This window comes from Stylophora pistillata, chromosome 8, assembly GCF_964205215.1.
Source record: "Stylophora pistillata chromosome 8, jaStyPist1.2, whole genome shotgun sequence".
NCBI lineage: Eukaryota > Metazoa > Cnidaria > Anthozoa > Scleractinia > Pocilloporidae > Stylophora > Stylophora pistillata.
Window position 1 is genome coordinate 5,031,837 of NC_142526.1, and position 17,908 is coordinate 5,049,744.

General features: G+C 39.2%; 2 protein-coding genes across 2 annotated transcripts in view; one reads left to right on the forward strand and one right to left on the reverse strand.

Annotated features, from left to right (window-relative positions):
* LOC111327160 (GMP synthase [glutamine-hydrolyzing]) lies at window positions 1-17,235 on the forward strand. The gene is made up of 17 exons (XM_088729410.1): window positions 1-178; window positions 4,154-4,245; window positions 5,088-5,202; window positions 6,275-6,372; window positions 6,754-6,857; window positions 7,453-7,553; window positions 7,695-7,787; window positions 8,163-8,216; window positions 8,504-8,615; window positions 9,369-9,520; window positions 10,043-10,103; window positions 10,513-10,625; window positions 11,048-11,269; window positions 12,163-12,404; window positions 13,572-13,702; window positions 14,644-14,816; window positions 15,550-17,235. Exons 1-17 carry the CDS (start codon window positions 38-40, stop codon window positions 15,649-15,651), a joined length of 2,106 nt encoding a protein of 701 aa, XP_088585536.1. The 5' UTR covers window positions 1-37; the 3' UTR covers window positions 15,652-17,235.
* Window positions 15,956-17,908, reverse strand: part of LOC111327122 (uncharacterized) — a 20,491-nt gene continuing 18,538 nt past the window's right edge. Inside the window, exon 21 of the mRNA XM_022931228.2 lies at window positions 15,956-17,684. Within this exon, the coding sequence (XP_022786963.2) occupies window positions 17,515-17,684 (170 nt within the window). The 3' untranslated portion in view covers window positions 15,956-17,514. The remainder of the gene's footprint in view (window positions 17,685-17,908) is intronic.

Here is a 17,908-nt window from a genome sequence, read left to right on the forward strand (position 1 = left end):
GCAAAATTCCCGCAAACCGCGGGAATCGAAGTGGAAAATGGCGTCGAACCTCAGCAAGGTTGCTGGAATGGGTTCGTGTATTAACGGTCACGTTGTTCAAAACGATAGCGCGATGTCGGAAGCACAACAGGGACAAGAGAGAGTAGCCATTTTAGATGCTGGGGCGCAATATGGAAAGGTGAAATTATCCTTTCGTTTTGTTTAAAACCTAATGAAAAATATACAAGTAAGCCAGCAGATTTCGTAAGATGTTTATTTCTCGTGTAGATTTCATGGAGGATTTAAATATAAGTTGTCTTACTAGAATGAGTCGGTGCTTAAGATAATTTGATCTGATTTCATCAAAGTACAATAATGAAAGGAAAAACTCCGGTAAACAAGACTGAAATCTGCTATTTTTGACACGAAGAAAATATGTTATTTTTTAAAAAGAGGATGTAGTTAGATATAAGTGTGACTTCTTGCGCTATAAGTGTCATATTCCTCCTGATGTAAAATCGTTTTTCCACTTAGAAAATTGGCCTCACGAGGGTGAAATGTTTTGAAAACGTTGAAAAAAAAAAACAGCAAGCCGATTTGGGCCAGATGTGATTATTGATTTCCTGTTTCGAAATGCACAGTGTAGATTAGCAAGGTGTTGATTAGTAATTGTTTGTTGTCAACTCAACTGCGGGTACAAGTCATGTGCTTAAAAGATATTGGATATAACTCCAACATCAAAGTTGATGTTTGATTTGCATGTTGCACTGGGTCTTTAATTTCTCCACGTACTTTCATACATGTACAATACCTCTCAGATTAACGTTAACCAAAAAACAACACACATGAAAGGCGGATAAATTCGTATGTAAAAAAAATATGCGCACGAGAATACTTCACGACTAAATTTCAATCACCGCTCGAACCGACCTTCCTGCAAGGACGTTACTAAAAATAAAACGAGGAATCACAGGCAGCGGAACCTCCGGAACCTGTGGAACCATTAATTTTTGGGAAAAAAATTAAATAGTTTAAAAACAAAAAATACCCTAACACTGTTTGATGTGTTTTTTTTTTTGTTCTTGACGTCCAAGCACAGGAAACCCAAGCCTCCGTGAGTATGCAAATATGTTCACGTTGCGAAATGGGTAAAATATAAGAATATAAAAGATCTGGACTATTTTTGAACCAGGGCAAATTTACCCCCCTCAAGTGGATGTTCCTTTGCATCGAATCTCTTTGGCTGATTTAGGGTCATATAGCTCGATTAAAGTTCATCTGCTTTGCCCGCTATGTAATCTTTTCTGACATACGTCTGTAAGAAACGCCAATGGAAACAAAACGCTGGTAATTCGCTCCAGACGCCCCGATCACCCCGAAATTCCACATGTATCACGGTCGAAGATGTTACTTTACGCTCGTGTTCCTTATTCCAGGGTAATGTACAATGAAGTAGAATTAAAGGCCTCCAATTCCAGCCTAAAGGTTTGCACTGAGCCTTTAATTATGGTTCAAATTAACAACACTCGGGGTAGGTGACAGCTGTTTACTCGTTATGACGTTACATACCCTTGTACGATGAATTTCGCCACAATTAAAATTATTTCTAGTTGGACGTTTAGGACGTTAAAAACATTTTACTAATAATGTAATCTCTTTTTTTACCTGTAAACAAAATTTTCAACGGTGGTAAGGTTTTTTCAATTTTATTTATATCATTGCTTTTTTTTTACTAAATAAAATCAATGGTTCCTCCGGCTCTGGATCGCGATGTTGTTCCATACTGATGCGACTTCATAATCGGAATATATAAATGATGTATCCTGTTTTCACAAGAGTCTTTTATTGAAGTAGCTGTCACTCATTTTGTAAGGAAAAAGAAAATCGTCGCAACGGCTTGTATCGCATTTCCGCTGAATCAACAAAGACATCCGTTTATAAACAGTTGTCGAGTTCTGAGTACTAGCACACTTACGAATGCTTCTTTCATAGCTTTATTGCTTTAGGAAATTGTTTCATTAACCTCGCCAAAACTACGAAGTTCTACTCGCCTGTTTTGATGATGTTGCGTTACCTGTCACGACCACGTCTTGTTCTGACTCGTATGCAAATTTTCATGCGGAACCGGATTTGCTTCGTGTTCTGTTACATGTGAAATCATCGATGTTCGCTTTAAAGTCCAGCAGGGCAAACATCGGTGGCATTGCTGAAAAAAGGGAAGGGACAAATCGAAAGCGGGATAGCTCAAGTTCGTCGAAGACTCACCGGCGCGTACAGTTGTAAAACATTTCAAACGGAAAGAATCTAACTAGTTATGTCATTCAAGCCAGTGTTCTAAGACTTCTGTGATATTGGTGGCTCCTAAAGGAACTGTTTGTATAATTTTTTCTGTTCCTGAACGTTTAGTAATCAACCATCGATGGAAGGTGGTCTAGGGAAGTTTGAAGTTTCGAATAAATCATCACGTGCGATACGAACACCAAATTGTTTACATTCCGGTGCGTAAACATTCAAGCCAGCACCGGTTGCAAATTAATGGGGAAAATGCAATTGTGAATATTCGCTTCATTCTTCGCTGAATGATACACGTGCTTCGATGCTTTGTTAAGTGACATTTCCCTTTTCCTTCTGATTCTTCAACAGCTCAAATGTGTGTCACATGATAGCCTTTCCAGGTCGACTTTGAAATCTGGAACGGTGGAATGACGGAATTGTAGAATGGCGGAATAGCTGAAAAATCACCCCAAATCATATAAGACGGAATGCTGGAAAATCACCCCAAATCATGAAAGAGGGAACTGCAGAAAATTACCCCAAAACCTATAAGATGGAATGGTGGAATAGCAAAGGATTTGGGGTGATTTTCCGTTGTTCCATCTTTAAGGATTTGGGGTAATTTTCTGCCACTCAGTCGTTCTGCCTATCCGGTTTTAAGTGTCGTCCCTTTTCCCATAAAGTAAATTTTCTGTTGTTGGCTCTTTGCTTTTTTAAACTCAAAAGTTCTTTGTTTTACACAACAATCTAACACAAAGGAAACCTATAGGACTTAATAACAAAGAGATATAAGTTGCGCATGTATTGCGTCCATTTGCAAATGTATAGTGCAACAACCCACATCTGAGTGTGTAAGATGTTTCTGGAGTTAACATATGTCTGAGCGGTACTGTACATGGATTCGAATTCTATTTTGTGATTAGCAAATGTGATACTTAAATAGTAATTAACAAATGGTAAACACCACAGCGTACACTTTTGAGTTATGGATGCACGCGGGAGGTTGCTAAGCACGAAAGAAGCGTAAGAGTAGCTCGAGGCTTCTTGAGTGCTTAGCAAACCTCCCAAGTGCATCCATAACTCAATAGTGTACGGTGTGGTGTTTACCATTTGTTTTATAACATGACATTGATACATTGTAGCGAAAGAGTTCCCTTTTATTTAACAAATCTTACGTGACCAGAAAAAAACAAGCGCGTGCGGAAAAATAGTCTTTGCATTTGCTCACGTCAGCAGCGTATACCCATGGGCAAATGGGGGACACTAAATTGACCAATCAGAGTGCGCGCTTTACTTTGGTTATGTTATAATTGTTTTATTAAAAACGCCCCTAAGATATTAGACAAATCGTACCAAATCTTAAATTTTTTAGCTCCCTTTTAATTTTAACCCAACACGTACGCTTACCATATTTGTAGATTATGGTATATTGGCTGATATACCATAATGGCTAAGCCAATAAAAAGTCCTGAATTGCATTATCTAATGATCCAGTTTTTAATAATGATGTATAGATAATGGTAGTAGGACTGAAAGGAAACTAATTTGGTCTGTTATTCTATGAGTGATCAATAAAAAACAAAACAACAGCGAATTCCGCAAAATGTGCAACAACAGTGTGCACACATGACATATACTGTCCAATTACAAGCATGTTGTGTACGCCGCCGTATTAGTGCTCAAATCGGGTTGGTGATAGCCAATCACTTTTGAGAATTTTGTTATAGTTTTGATAATGGTGTCAATGATGTTGTAATGATGATGATGATAGAGCAGTTTTCAGTTTTTAAGGGTGATCTTGCCCAGATTTTCTTTTCTTAATCTCATTATTTCCAAGCTCACCATCCAGGGTTGTATTTATTGATCATTTATAATTCTGCTGAAATGTGTCTTTCAACAGATCATAGATCGCAGAGTTCGTGAACTATGTGTGGAGACAGAAATGCTTCCCCTTGATACTTCTATATACACCATAAGAGAGAAAGGTTTTAGGTGAGAGAATCTTGTAAAATTCAACTATGATGATAAATCCTACCATTGACATGATTATTTTTAAAATGATTCAGTTACCTGGTTGTGTATACATAACATCTCTGAAAGAGTTTGCAAAAAAATGTTTCTCTGTTTTTAATATCCTTGTTGGGCAGCTCCTTACTGTTCTAAGAAATTGCCAAGGGATTTAAAAGAAATGAATGAGACTTAACCCTTTAATAGCCATGAGTGACCAAGACATAATTTCTCCTTACAATATCATTTGAATATCAGGAAGACAAGTGAAAATGAATGAAGGAAAATATCAACCAAAGGAATGATTGTTTGATATGCCTTTTTTTGGTATACAGTAAAAACCCACAAGTAAGAACCTAAAAATTAAGAACCTGTTAGCCTAAAATTTGCCATTTATACCCCCTATAAACAAGAACCTATTTAGCCTAAGATAATTAAAATAGGTTCTTATTTTCTAAAATCATTTAGTACATTACAGGTACACTGAAATTATTTACTGTAATTATAATGGAAGAAAAACCAGATTACCATTGCTGTAAAACATGATTTTCTTAAGAAAAATGAGTGCAAAATATATAGTTACAAAATATAGGACAATTACCAACTTATTATGCAGGTGTGTTTTTCTCCAAGAATAAGAACCTGTTTTAAGAACCTAAATAGCCTAAAATTTTGTTAAGTACCATTTATATAAGAACCTGTTTAGGCTAACTCCTAAAAATGTAGGTTCTTACTTGCGGGTTTTTACTGTAGTTAGAAATTAGATGATTTCTGCAGTACTCCTCTACCTTCACAACTCATTAATTTAATTTTGTTGTGTATCTAAGGGCTATCATCATCTCTGGAGGTCCAAATAGTGTTTATGCTGAGGACGCTCCTAAATATGATCCAGCTATATTTACCATCGGAATCCCTGTCTTAGGGATTTGTTATGGAATGCAGGTAAAACAGTGATGTCAAAAAGGGCATTATTGGCCAAGCCTTTCTTCAGATGTATGCCAAGTTCTGTAGAGATCCATTCATCCTTTACCAGGGATTTCATTAAGTTTGGAAGTAGGCATATATTAGAACATTAGAAGGTGGAAGACTTTTTAGCGGGAATCGAGGCAGATTTGTCACCAGTCTTTCTATTCTGTCCATTCAACATGGCCCATAGCGAACCAATCATGTTGTCTACATCTACATTTATTAGTCTTGCAAAGGGGGGCCATCACGCAACACATAAAATAACAATAATAATTAACAAAAGGAGATAAAAAATGTAAAGATAAATGATATATATATATAAATACATGTTGTTGATTGAATTGTTAGAACTTGTTACAAAAATCACCCAACAACCAAAAAGGAGACAAAATACCTATGAAAAACACCTTTCTTGATGACTGCTTTTAGAGTATATTGAACATTTTCCAAAAAACACACAAAAGCCATAGTAGCCGGCTCTATTGTGGCGAGTAGCTACCGGAGTTTACCAGTTGCCAGCTTCTAAAGAAATCCTTGCCTTTACACGTGAAAGTCAATAGACATATTGTACACACACACCGTTCTCTATACATGTACATTTCTAAAAGTGCTGATAAGGAGAATACTATTGTCGGACGTCGATGTGTGATTCAGGAGGTGATATTGAACTTTGAACTTCATTGAATTTGTTGCACTTACAAAATAACATCAGCAACTGGGGAAGAAAACAGGATGATGTCCCAATTGATATTCAGCCCCAATAAATAATTTATTACAACGTAGTAATAATAATTGTAATCGTAGAAGTATGGGAATAAAAAATAATAATGATTATCATTGATATTATTTACAATCAAGTTAAAAAGTAACGTCATCACCCTCATCACCTTCTGCAGAGAAATTCGAAGCCAATCACTCTGAGACACAAGAAAGAACAAGACATTTAGTAGGGAAGTACCCTGACCAAACAAGCTTGGTCAATAATGGCTTCATGATATGGCAAAAAATACCAATAATAAAACCTTTTTTCTTTTGTCCAATAACAAAGATGTTGAACAAAGAGTTTGGTGGGACTGTGATGAAGAAAGATATCAGAGAAGATGGACAGTTTAAGATTAATGTGGAAACATCCTCGGCACTTTTCAGGTTGGTGCAGGTTTATGTTTAATGTTAGAGGCATTTATGGGAGCAAATCAATGGATAAAGGGCTTTTTAGAATTTTATGCGTATACTAATGAAAGCAACATTTACTCTGGCTAAGCAATCAATGAAAATCACCAGGTGTGCCTAGTGTAATGGTGGTGACTTTCATCAATTGCCACAACTGGTGTACAAAATTGCTGATATCTGACTTGTTAGATATTGGTGATTTTCGCTAGCTATCAAATTTGATGGATCACTGAATAAAATCACCAAGTGCATTACCAGCTTAAGGGTATAATATTATCAAAATTTTATATTCATAAATGCCTGTTTGCTCATACAGTACTTCTCAATCTTGATATTCATATCATTTGATTTATTTAGAGGATTACAGCCAGAGCAGGAGGTTCTGTTGACACATGGAGATTCTATTGACCGCATGGCAAGTAGCTTGAAAGTAATTGCCAAGTCTGGTGATATTGTTGCAGGTGATGACAAAAGATATTTACAAAGCTCATGACTCAGTATATAATTGAAAAGAGTTGTACTCTCTCAAGATGGTGTGTATGTTCTAGAACGAAGGATCCTTATTTTATTTTTTATTTTATTTAGCTTCGCCAACCGGCAGGGACACCGCAACAGCTTGCGCCAATTACTGCGGGCCCAATAAACCCACCCATCCCACCCCAGGGGAGGACATCCATCACACAGTAATCTCGTGTGTGGGAAATAAATGTCTCTTACCCCAACCCTGCAGGAGACGGGACCTCCATTTATTCGTCCCTAACCGAGAAGACTAGAATATCTAACCATTTCTTGATGTTATAGAAAGGCGGCAAATTCTACTCAATTATTTTAAGACCCTGAGTGTTGGTCTGGCCGGGGTTCAAACCCTCGACCTCCCACACAACAGTCCAGCGCTCTATCCATTGAGCTAACCGGGAAGTGGTTGATAAGAACCGGGAGGCGGTTGATCAATTGATAAGAATAGCAAATTTGCTCCAGATAATTCCTTTGTTGTTGTTATATGTTCTTTAATTTCTAGAATGATCTTTGTAATAAGCTTCTTTCTCCTTTGTGAAGGCATTGAGGATGAGTCACGAAAATTATATGGTGTCCAATTTCATCCAGAAGTTGATCTCACAGAAAATGGTGTTCTCATGTTGAGAAATTTTCTCTATGGGGTAAATATTAAGCTGCCTGGCAGCTTTTCCTTTGATGAAATGATTGTGGGAAAGACAGCCCTTTCCTGGTCTTTTTTTTTTTTTGTTTCAAAATGATCTAATAATAAATGCTATTTTTCATTTTTTCTTAATTTTCACTAGGTTGCCGGATGTTGTGGAACATACACTGTGCTCAGTCGAGTAGACACTTGTATCCAGCAAATAAAAAAAAGTGTTGGTAACATGAATGTTTTGGTAAGTAGACAGGGCTGCTTAACCTTTGTCTCAGTTGAACACAAATCAGAATCTGGCATTTGAAACAGAAAAAACTGGTTGCCAATAGAACTAGTCACCTGCAAGAATGCAATGTTATACTTCTTTAGACTGTCTTCAGATATTGAATTCTTCTTAATATCATGACAGAACAGAAACCGTATGCACTGTAAGTACCTTCTGTTGTCCATTATAGATCTTTAGAAGACTGTACTAAAGATTTGTGGGGGACAACAGGAGGTACCTACAGTGTGTGCAGTTTCCATCCTGTCATGGTATGGTACATCTTCAACAAATTGATTAATTTTTAAATTCAGATTAATATATTTTTGTTTGAATGTTTGTTTGGTTTTTTAGGCATTGGTGAGTGGAGGGGTAGATTCAACAGTTTGTGCAGCTCTGCTTCACAAGGTAATTTTGCTTTTTGTTTCATTATTATACATTCCATTTTGCCGTGGGGCTGTAAAGTAATAAATCACAGAAGATGTCAAAATGTGCTAAGAACATCAGTGATGCAATCAGCTATGCCCCTTGTGCCACTTTTTAGTTCGTGCCACATTTTGGTGACATCTGTAACCTATCATGGAACAGGCACACAGCAACATGTATTCTTCCTGTTACTTTACGCTATTTAACTGGTTCTTCACTTCTTATTGAAAACCCTGGTGAATTACTGTGTATTGGAAATGGTTTTGCAGGCCCTTCGTCCTGAGCAAGTTGTGGCAGTACATATTGACAATGGATTTATGAGGAAGAATGAGAGTCAAGAAGTGGAGGAATCTTTGAAACGATTAGGGCTTAGATTAAAAGGTAACTTTAGTTAGTATTGGTGTGAGACACAGTGATCAGTGTGCTGAATCTCTCCAGGGCGAGACTCCAGGTGCGAGACCCTGTCAAGTCAATGTGTTGGCTTCTTTACTCTCACGGTGGGTCTCTCTCCCCTGAGGGGTATATTTGGGTACTAATGAATGGTCGGGGAAGCCTGGGGAGTAATCTTTTGATGGACTAGCATGCCATCCAGGGGATAAGTAATACTTCTAGTCACTTCATGCTAAGGAAACCAAGATAAGCTTTGCCTAGGTGAGCCACTAGGCTTTAGAGCAGATTTACCTTACCTTTTTAGTTAGTGTTGAGTAAAACTGTAACAGTAATCTGATTGAGGTATTACCTCCATGACCAAGCTTTTTTTTTTTTACTTGTTGGGTTGGTTTTGGAGATGCTGGTATTTGTACAGGAAAGAGAACAAGAGAACTTGACTGAAACTTCTAGAGCAAGGTCAAGAACCAATATCAGAGTTAACCCAATGTTGATGTCAAGTTTAGGAAATGAACACTTGGGCCATTGCACAGTGTCACGAGACAATGAGCTTCATCATTGTGCCATCCAAGCTCACTCAGTTCTCTCTGTGTTGTTTAAATTATGAGGGTGTCAAGGAATTCTAGGTATTTTCCCCACGCTAGGACAACTTACTTGAATGTACATTGAAGGTGAACCTACACCTGTGACTGTCGTTGATGGAGAATACCTGAGATCACCCCGTCTCTTGTTTTGTTTCATCTACAGTTGTAAATGCTGCGTTGCGATTTTATAACAGCACAACCGTAATATCCGGTAAAAAAGACCAGTCCCCTGTTAAGAAACAGGTCACAAAAACCTTGAATGTGACAACCGACCCTGAGGAAAAAAGAAGAATTATAGGAGACACGTTCATCAAGGTCAGTCTCTTTCGACACGATTTGTTTTAGAGTGGGGTTGATTGTGCAGGGGGAGCATGGTAAAGAGGAAGACTCCCTATAGAGGGGGGTCCATTGGAGAGGAGAGCTCTCTGAAGAAGGGGCGCTTATTAGGCAGGAGCACTTGTTAGAGAGGGGGCGTAGCCGTTACTTGAGTGGAGGTGCTACTCTTGTAAAGCTTCGAGGTTAAGAAAAAAACTCATGGAGTGCCACAATGTCTGCAAACTATCATGAACACTATACATTTTACAGAATTTGTTCGCTAGGAAAACCCTAATCATCTAAATCCAAGGCTTTCAATAATCGTTCTTCAGGGAAAGTGCCAGTATATGGAGCATTTCTTTTGACATCTTCTATGGCATGCTACCTCCTTTTTTATGTTTGTGTTATCAACAGACTTTACGGTCAGTGCGCTTTATATTTCGACTTTGAAAAAAGCATAGTTTTTGTTTTAGAATTTGATAATATAGTCATGAATTTTTTTAATTATGCATTTGATTTAAGGTTGCCAATGAAGTGTGCAAGGAGTTTAACCTTGATGAGACCAATACATACTTGGCACAAGGTTAGCGGTACAATATACTAGACATCTTATTGGTTGAAAAGTTCATTAGCACACAGATTTCGCCAAACCTAAAATCAAAGCTCCAGGTGTTTTGTTTTGTTTGTTATTTTGTAAGTCATTTTGTTCAGTGGTGTTATTTCCCACTGCTTTGGGAGGTACGTTTCATAATTGTTACATGATAGCGGACCCACAGACGCACCTAATGCCATGACGTCACGACCACATTTTCTTGGCTCGATGACCTAACATATTCTGACAGCTCTGGAGCTCCGCTATTGAGCGACTGCTTTCAAACATAGTAGTGCAGACGGCTCTTTACAGAAGACATTGGCGGCAATTCCACAGAATTTGCTACGGTTTAATTTGTTTTCTTGTCTTTTTTTTTTTTTTTAATCGTAAACATATGCAGGTACCCTTCGACCCGATCTTATTGAAAGTGCTTCATCCCTGGCTAGTAACAAGGCAGATGCCATCAAAACTCACCATAATGATACAGACTTTGTGAGAAGTTTACGAGCACAGGTAAGGCGAGGTCAACAGCGCTCAGGAAATAAATACAACTTACTTGATGATAAGATGATGTTGCGTTGGCCGGTGGGCCAATTATTGGTGAAGCCAGGACTGTTTCTTTGCCTCGCTCCCAAACTCTGCCTTTGAAGCAGGTGATTTTGGGCGGTGCTGGTGCCCAGTCCACCGTCCAAAACCGCCAGAGAAACAAACCGGGCTCTAGCCCAGAGAGCATGGGTTTCGAATCTCGTCGGAGTTAAAATTTCTTTCCCTGAAATTTCTTTACTCTGCGTTCATTTGTTAAACGTAATTGGTTATCGTAATTGGTTATTTGCCAATATCAGCCTTTATTATTTGCCAATATGTATGCAGGAGATATTTTTGGAAGTTTACTCTCTAGGCGTAAGAGTCTGAATCATTCACACTTTCTCTTTCAGGGAAGAGTCATTGAGCCCTTGGTAGATTTTCACAAAGATGAAGTTAGAGCGCTTGGAAGGGAGTTGGGTTTACCATCAGACATTGTTCAAAGACATCCCTTCCCTGGTCCCGGTCTAGCTATTCGTATCATATGCGGTGATGAGCCTTATCAAGGGAGCGACTTTGCGGAAACGAATATCATCCTGGGACAGATTGTAGATTTTGTTACTGCTATTAAGAAAGTGAGTCGCTTCTTTTTTAAGAGTCGTTTGTATCAACCTCGATGGGTCTTGATAGTTAAGACCAAAGAAGTAATCTTCCAACGAAATATTACACGCGTTCTGACCCCGAGTCAAAGAACAGAGCGCCCAGCCACAAGCTCGGAACATAGAGATTGAATTTCGGTCATCATAAGGAATTGAACCTTAGATCTTTAGATTCCGGGCTCTGAGGCTCTGCTCTTGAGCCACAGAGACTCTGTCACTGTGGCGAGTTACTCCTTTCCGAGTTCATATGTGACGCGCGTCTCGCAAACTGCTAGGATCAGCAAGGTCGAAACTTCAAGATGTTAGTAATTACAATGAGAAAGATGACAAATTGTGAGCTGACCTGTCATCACTTGTATTCTCCATACTGTTCTCTCTACATTTCCTAACTGAGGTGCTGACAAGGAGAATTTGTTTAACAATCAAGTGCTTCTTTAGTTGGTGATCATTTTCGTCATTGTCATGACCTTAATGTGTGAGTCAGGCAGTGGCGGATCCAGGGGGAGGGTCCGGGGGGGATCGGGACCCCCCCATCAAACCTGACGCTTACAACTTTGAGACAGGATCGTATATCACTTTTAACTGGCTGATTTTTTTAATGAATCCAAATAAACGGTAAGCGGACAAGGAATTATAACGTGCAACCGCGACTGGTGGTGGGAGGGGGAGTGGGGGAGAAGTAATTTGCCTCAAAGAGTCCAACAGTCCTTTCTAAACCAAAGTTTGGACCCCCTTCCCCCCCCCCCCCCCCAATCAAAAATTCTTGGATCCGCCTCTGTCAGGGGTGATATTTTTAAGGAGAAAGTAGATGCTAATCGCTCTTATGGGTCAAACGGGTTAACTGTTTATTCTTGTTGTATTTTTTTTAGCCCCATTCGCTGTTCAGTCGAGTGAAACTAAGCACATCAGAAGACGACAGAGACACCCTTTTGCAGATAACATCTAAATACAAAATTGGTGCCACCCTGCTGCCAATCAAATCAGTTGGTGTCCAAGGGGACGGACGGACTTACAGCTATGTGGTTGCTTTATCGAGTAATGACTCACCCGACTGGAAATCGCTGATGTTCCTCGCTAAACTGATTCCCAAAGTTTGTCATAATATCAACAGGTAATTACCTTTTACGATAGTGGCCTTATACCAGGCTCCCTGGAGCTGATGATTTGAGGAATTGGACCACAAAAAGCGTGAAAGAAACGAGGAACTGGGAAGGAGTAATTACAGCTCCATGGTGTTGTGACATGATTGGACCTCCCCAGTTTCCTTTTTTTGTCGCCCTTTTTTGTCTTGTTCCCCGGCTATCAGCCTTATTCCCCACTCTAGGGTAGAAGTTTCTACTAGCACCATAATAGCTTATGTTCTATCTTACGAAGGTTCATCTAGCTGATTGTTATTCCAGACAGACGTTTGTACATATATACTTCCTCCATTAATTTTCTAATTGTCCATCATATGGCTTTAATGACTTCAAATTTGCAGTACTTACTTTCATACCTTCTAATTACTTTCTTTGAGGATTTATGTTCCTTCTGATATAATTTTTATGTCAGACAGATAGATAGATAGTTTATTAAAACTGCATTGCAGCCAAAGGCTGAATTACGCAGTTATTTACAAAAACTTTACAATACTTGAAAATTACAAATGAATCCTAGTGTTCCAATAATTTTTGGGGCCAGCGGTCCGTTCACGTGGTGGGGTTCAGTCCCCTCGCGTCAACATATATATTGTAGTGTTCGCGCGTGAAGCTTCTCTATGTTACGTAGTTTGTTGTTGTATGTCTTTAAGCTGCGTCTCGCGTTCTTTCAAGATCCAAACCGTCAGGTGTGTTTTACGTTTTCGTTTCGCCGCGTTTATTTCGCTTAAGTAATTTATTTCCGGTAGTTAGATTTAGTGCAACTTAATTTTGTTATAGAAACCACTGGTCGAGAAATAAACGTACATGGTTCGGATAGCCATTGAGTAATGTTACCGGTGCGTACGTTACACCTAGATAACAAATCGAAATTGCTGTTTTGTAGAAGGATTTATTCATTGAAGGTCTCATCCAATATGGTTGTACATGTAGGTATGCGAGAGAGAGACTACCTCCCCTACCACCCCTCCCCTAGCCTTATTTTATCCTTTCGCCACTGAATTTTTCAACAGCTGTCAATTACGTCTATGGAGATGGCACAATAGTCTTGGCTGATTGGGTAACTCTGGATAGAGGGGTTCTCATGTGAACACTTTTGTTCCAAAGTTGAGGCTTACAAATATTTTTTATATTTTATTCAGAGTTTGTTACACGTTTGGAAAGAGAATAAAGTTTCAGATTCAGGATATCACCGCCACATTTTTGTCACCCGGTGTGATTAGTACTTTGAGACAAGCAGATCACGTGGCCTATTCTGTTATTCACAAACATGGTAAGGAAGCGCTGATGTCCAGTTTGATGTAAAGAGTGTATTGACTAAGTCATAGTGTGAACACAGCGGTTAAACGTCTGTGCATGCGAGAACACTGTAATGATGTGCCGTCAGAACCAAGTTTTCTCTCGCAATTAACAAACAGTAGGTCACGGTGTCTTGAAAGCGTATAACTTCTTCGGTAAAGCTCCAAACGAAATGGCAAATCAATAGGATACCCGCACCCAACTTAGCTTTGTGTTCGAAAACTATCGAGTTTCCCTTCTCCCTACTTTTGTATCCTTAAAACAGATTTCTGGGAAAGTTTCAAGTTTTTGCGCGGGAAGTTAGCGCGCGGGCCGCCAAAATTGATCCCCAGCGCATGCCCGACGTTTGACCGCTGTGTTTATGAGGTGTCTTTTGTAATCAATAGCTTTACAAACAACCAAAAACAGATGGTTCCCAATCCTCTTCGCTGCGCCATGAAGAAAGGTTCTTTAAGCCTCAACTCTTGTATTCCTTGAGATAGAAAGAACAGCCTATCAGAATAGCTGTTGTATATTCCATAGTCTGCATTATATTGTATTTCTAACTTAGAATTGAACTGTTATAATCCATAAGGATGACGTAGTTTAATCTGATCGGTTGTATTTTATCTGAGAATACTTGCGCATGTATTGACGAATCCTGTAGACTCACGTCATCGACGGTTTGGGAAGGGAGGGTGGGGAGGGATGTCTCCCAGTCCCCTCTCAGGTAGCCGGAGTAGATTTCTTGATCGGTTTTACCAAAGAGTTCGCCCCACAATTGAATGGGACAGTCAAAAAATTAAACGCAGAAAATTTGTTAGTAACATTCGTTCTATATAATATCTAAGTCTCGTGAAGGAAACGGTTTCCTTGTGAATTCTACCATAATGTTTATTTTTTTTTTCCATTTTGTTATTTGACTTTTTCCCTTAGATATGGTGGACAAAATCAGCCAAATGCCAATTGTTTTGATACCAGTCCATTTCGACCGTGATCCTATCGACCACATTCCATCCTGTCAGCGTTCTATTGTGATCAGAACGTTTATCACGAGTGACTTTATGACAGGAGTGCCTGCTACACCTGGAAAGCAAATTCCTATCGAGGTAAAAATCTCGCTATATAGAGAGCCCCCAAAACAAGCTTAATTCTTAGCTATGATTTCGAGAGGGAGCAAACGCGAGGAGAACGCGAGTTTAGCGCGTGGGGAATTTTTTCGCGTCTCTCCTGTTGGGTGTAACTGGCCTCTCTCGCCTATCTCCACTCGCCTTTAGAACGCAAAATGTTGCGCCTGGTTTGCAGGCCACTTTAGAAGGCACATTTCTACTGAGTGTTGTAAAACTAGACTAAGATAATTACTCAAAGCCAACCAGAGCGAAGATGAATATTACGTAGCCTCCTTGTAGGCGGTAGTTTGTGCTTTTAAGCGCGAGATTCAGCGCCGCAACTATTAGATCGCATATTGGACGGGTGGTAGATTTGGGACGAGTGACAAAGCGTTGGGACGATGGTGTGAGTTTTCCAGTTAAATCACTGGAAAAACTGCTAAATAAGAGCAGTCTGGGCAACCGCGACATTCAGTTGATAGAGAAATAGGTCTGTCGTGGCCTTGCGTTTACTGTGGGATATGAGAAACGTACGTGAACCCTCGCTCGCGTGCGCCGACAAGGACTCTGGGAGTGAGGCGCTCGCGGTGCACCGATGTCAATTTTTCTTCGCCGAGAAGAGGAGATCGCTCGTAGTCTATCCTGTGTCAACAGCATGGGCGAGTAAAATTTTAGATTTTTCGTTAGTTTTCTTATTTCAGGGATCGATTAATATTTTACTTCTTTTTCTCAGGTTTTGAATGAAATGGTTACATCTTTACAAGAAGTACAAGGAATTTCACGAGTTCTTTATGATTTGACATCTAAGCCTCCAGGAACAACAGAGTGGGAATAGGAAAAAAAAAAAAGGTTAACTCTACTCGGGAGAGTGAGATTTGAAATCTTTTCATTTCATTTCGAAATTGAAACCCTTAAAATTGTCGCTAGTTAACAATTGGTAAACACCACAGCGTACACTATTGAGTTATGGATGCACGCGGGAGGTTGCTAAGCACGAAAGAAGCGTAATAGTCGCTCGAGGCGATAGCCGAGAGCGACTCTAGCTTCTTGAGTGCTTAGCAAACCTCCCAAGTGCATCCATAACTCAATAGTGTACACTGTGGTGTTTACCATTTGTTTTATAACATAACATTGATACATTGTAGCTAAAGAGTTCTCTTTTATTTAACAAATCTTACGTGACCAGAAAAAAACAAGCGCGCGCGGAAAAATAGTCTTTGCATTTGCTCACGTCAGCAGCGTACACCCATGGGCAAATGAGGGACGCTAAATTGACCAATCAGAGCGCGCGCTTTACTTTGGTTATGTTATAAAGTGCAACTGACCAGGGGACGTGTATAATCAAAATGTTTTCTTTCTTTAAAAATAATTTCCACCTCTATTAATACCCTTCACTTTGTCTAAAAATAGCAAAATCTTTTTTTTTTTTTTTTCCATATGCTCTTTTCTTCCTTAAAATTCACGAGTATCGCAGGTATCAAAAATTGCCTGTAGAAGGTAACTTCTACCTAATAAGTATTTCAACTTCTGTAAATTTTGTTTAGATTGGCGGTAAAAAAGTTGGCTATAAAAATTTGAGGTTTTGTTTCGTAAGCTATGTATTTCTCGCGTTCAGTGTGAAGCATAATTTATGATGGTAATAGGACGAGCGGAGTCCAATTCGGTCGGTAATCAGACAACCATTGCTACTATCATACAACTGATTAACAAAATTGGACGACCGCGAAGAGGGAGTCCGATTTGTCAATCACGAGTATGATTACAAAACGATACGAAGTCCTGTTACCAATAAATCATAAGCATTTCAATTTCCAACAAAAACAAATGTATTTAGGAAAAATATCTCCGGTAGAGACAATGTCTGAAGTAAAAAATTCCTCTATTTTGGAAGTTAACCAGCTTTTTTAAGAATAAGTGTTTTTTTTCTATGGTTATGTTGATCAATTTTGCGATTGGTGGATTTAGCTGAGCGGACTTAGTCTGAATAAAGTTGTCCGATTACAACCAACTATTCGATTAGTGAAAAGTCACGCAGTGTATGCACCAATCACATTTGAGGAAATTGTAATGGTTATGGGTAGTGCTGTTATATCTCCCTACGTGTTACTGATTGGAGAAAAACGTGTCACGCGCTATGGGTCAAAACTCAACAACTCCCTGGGGGAGACAACGCACGTGATCAATGAAAACATGAGGGTTTTTTTCTAATTTTTGAGTCGGGAGGTATAACAAAACACCTAATAAATACCTAACAAGAAAGAGTAAATATTACTAGGGTCTCGGGGAAACAAAGCTCACCGTTTCTATTCGGACCAGTCAATAATTGCTTATTATTCTCCGATGTGGTAAGAAATCGCGTTACGAATTGGGTTGTTATTTATAAGCGAAGCCACCTGAATAAAGAACAATTTATCTTGAACATTTCTTTGTAAAACGTCAGCTCTTTGATTCGATTTACTAGTGTTCGAAATCCTTGCGAACCATCTAAAACTCTTTTACCCCTTAAAAATGACTAGTATCTAATTTCTCCTTACAATATCACCCCTAAATCACACAATTAAGGTCAGGAGAATAAAGGAAATGATCACCAACTAGAGATAATCTTGATTGTTAAACGAATTCGCCTTGTCAGCACCTTAAGAATGTATAGGGAACAGTATGGAGAATATGAGTCCAGCTCTTCTCTGTTAACAGTTATTCACGTTGTTAGATGTCTTGTTGTCGCCAGTCTCTCGCTGACGGCGCCTGACGCACAACGTCTGTGACAATGTTGTAGATAGGGGAGGAAAAATCCGAGACATCCGTCGCTTGGTAACAGTTTCAGGAACTCCCGTGGGGTCACTATTGAACATAGTTGCTCGAGGGTCCCTGCGTTAGAAAAAAAAAATAAAAAAATAACATAGAGCCTTGTTGTTTTCACGTCACAAGACCAGACGAAACTATTTTCTTTTTGGCCACAAGGCACACACCATATTTAGATGAACATGTAACAAGAGGAAATGCGGGAAACATTGTGGCTGGTACTAATCATGCGATGGCATGTGATTGGTAGCGATAAAAAAGGGCGGGAAAATATTGCACCGGTAATGAAT

Bases quoted from the DNA above. Each gene is read 5' to 3' on its own strand.
- LOC111327160 (XM_088729410.1), top strand. From the start codon at position 38: ATGGCGTCGAACCTCAGCAAGGTTGCTGGAATGGGTTCGTGTATTAAC. The intron at 5,203-6,274 runs GTAAAACAGTGA...CCAATAACAAAG, and splicing joins GGATTTGTTATGGAATGCAG to ATGTTGAACAAAGAGTTTGG. The intron at 9,521-10,042 runs GTCAGTCTCTTT...ATTTGATTTAAG, and splicing joins TAGGAGACACGTTCATCAAG to GTTGCCAATGAAGTGTGCAA.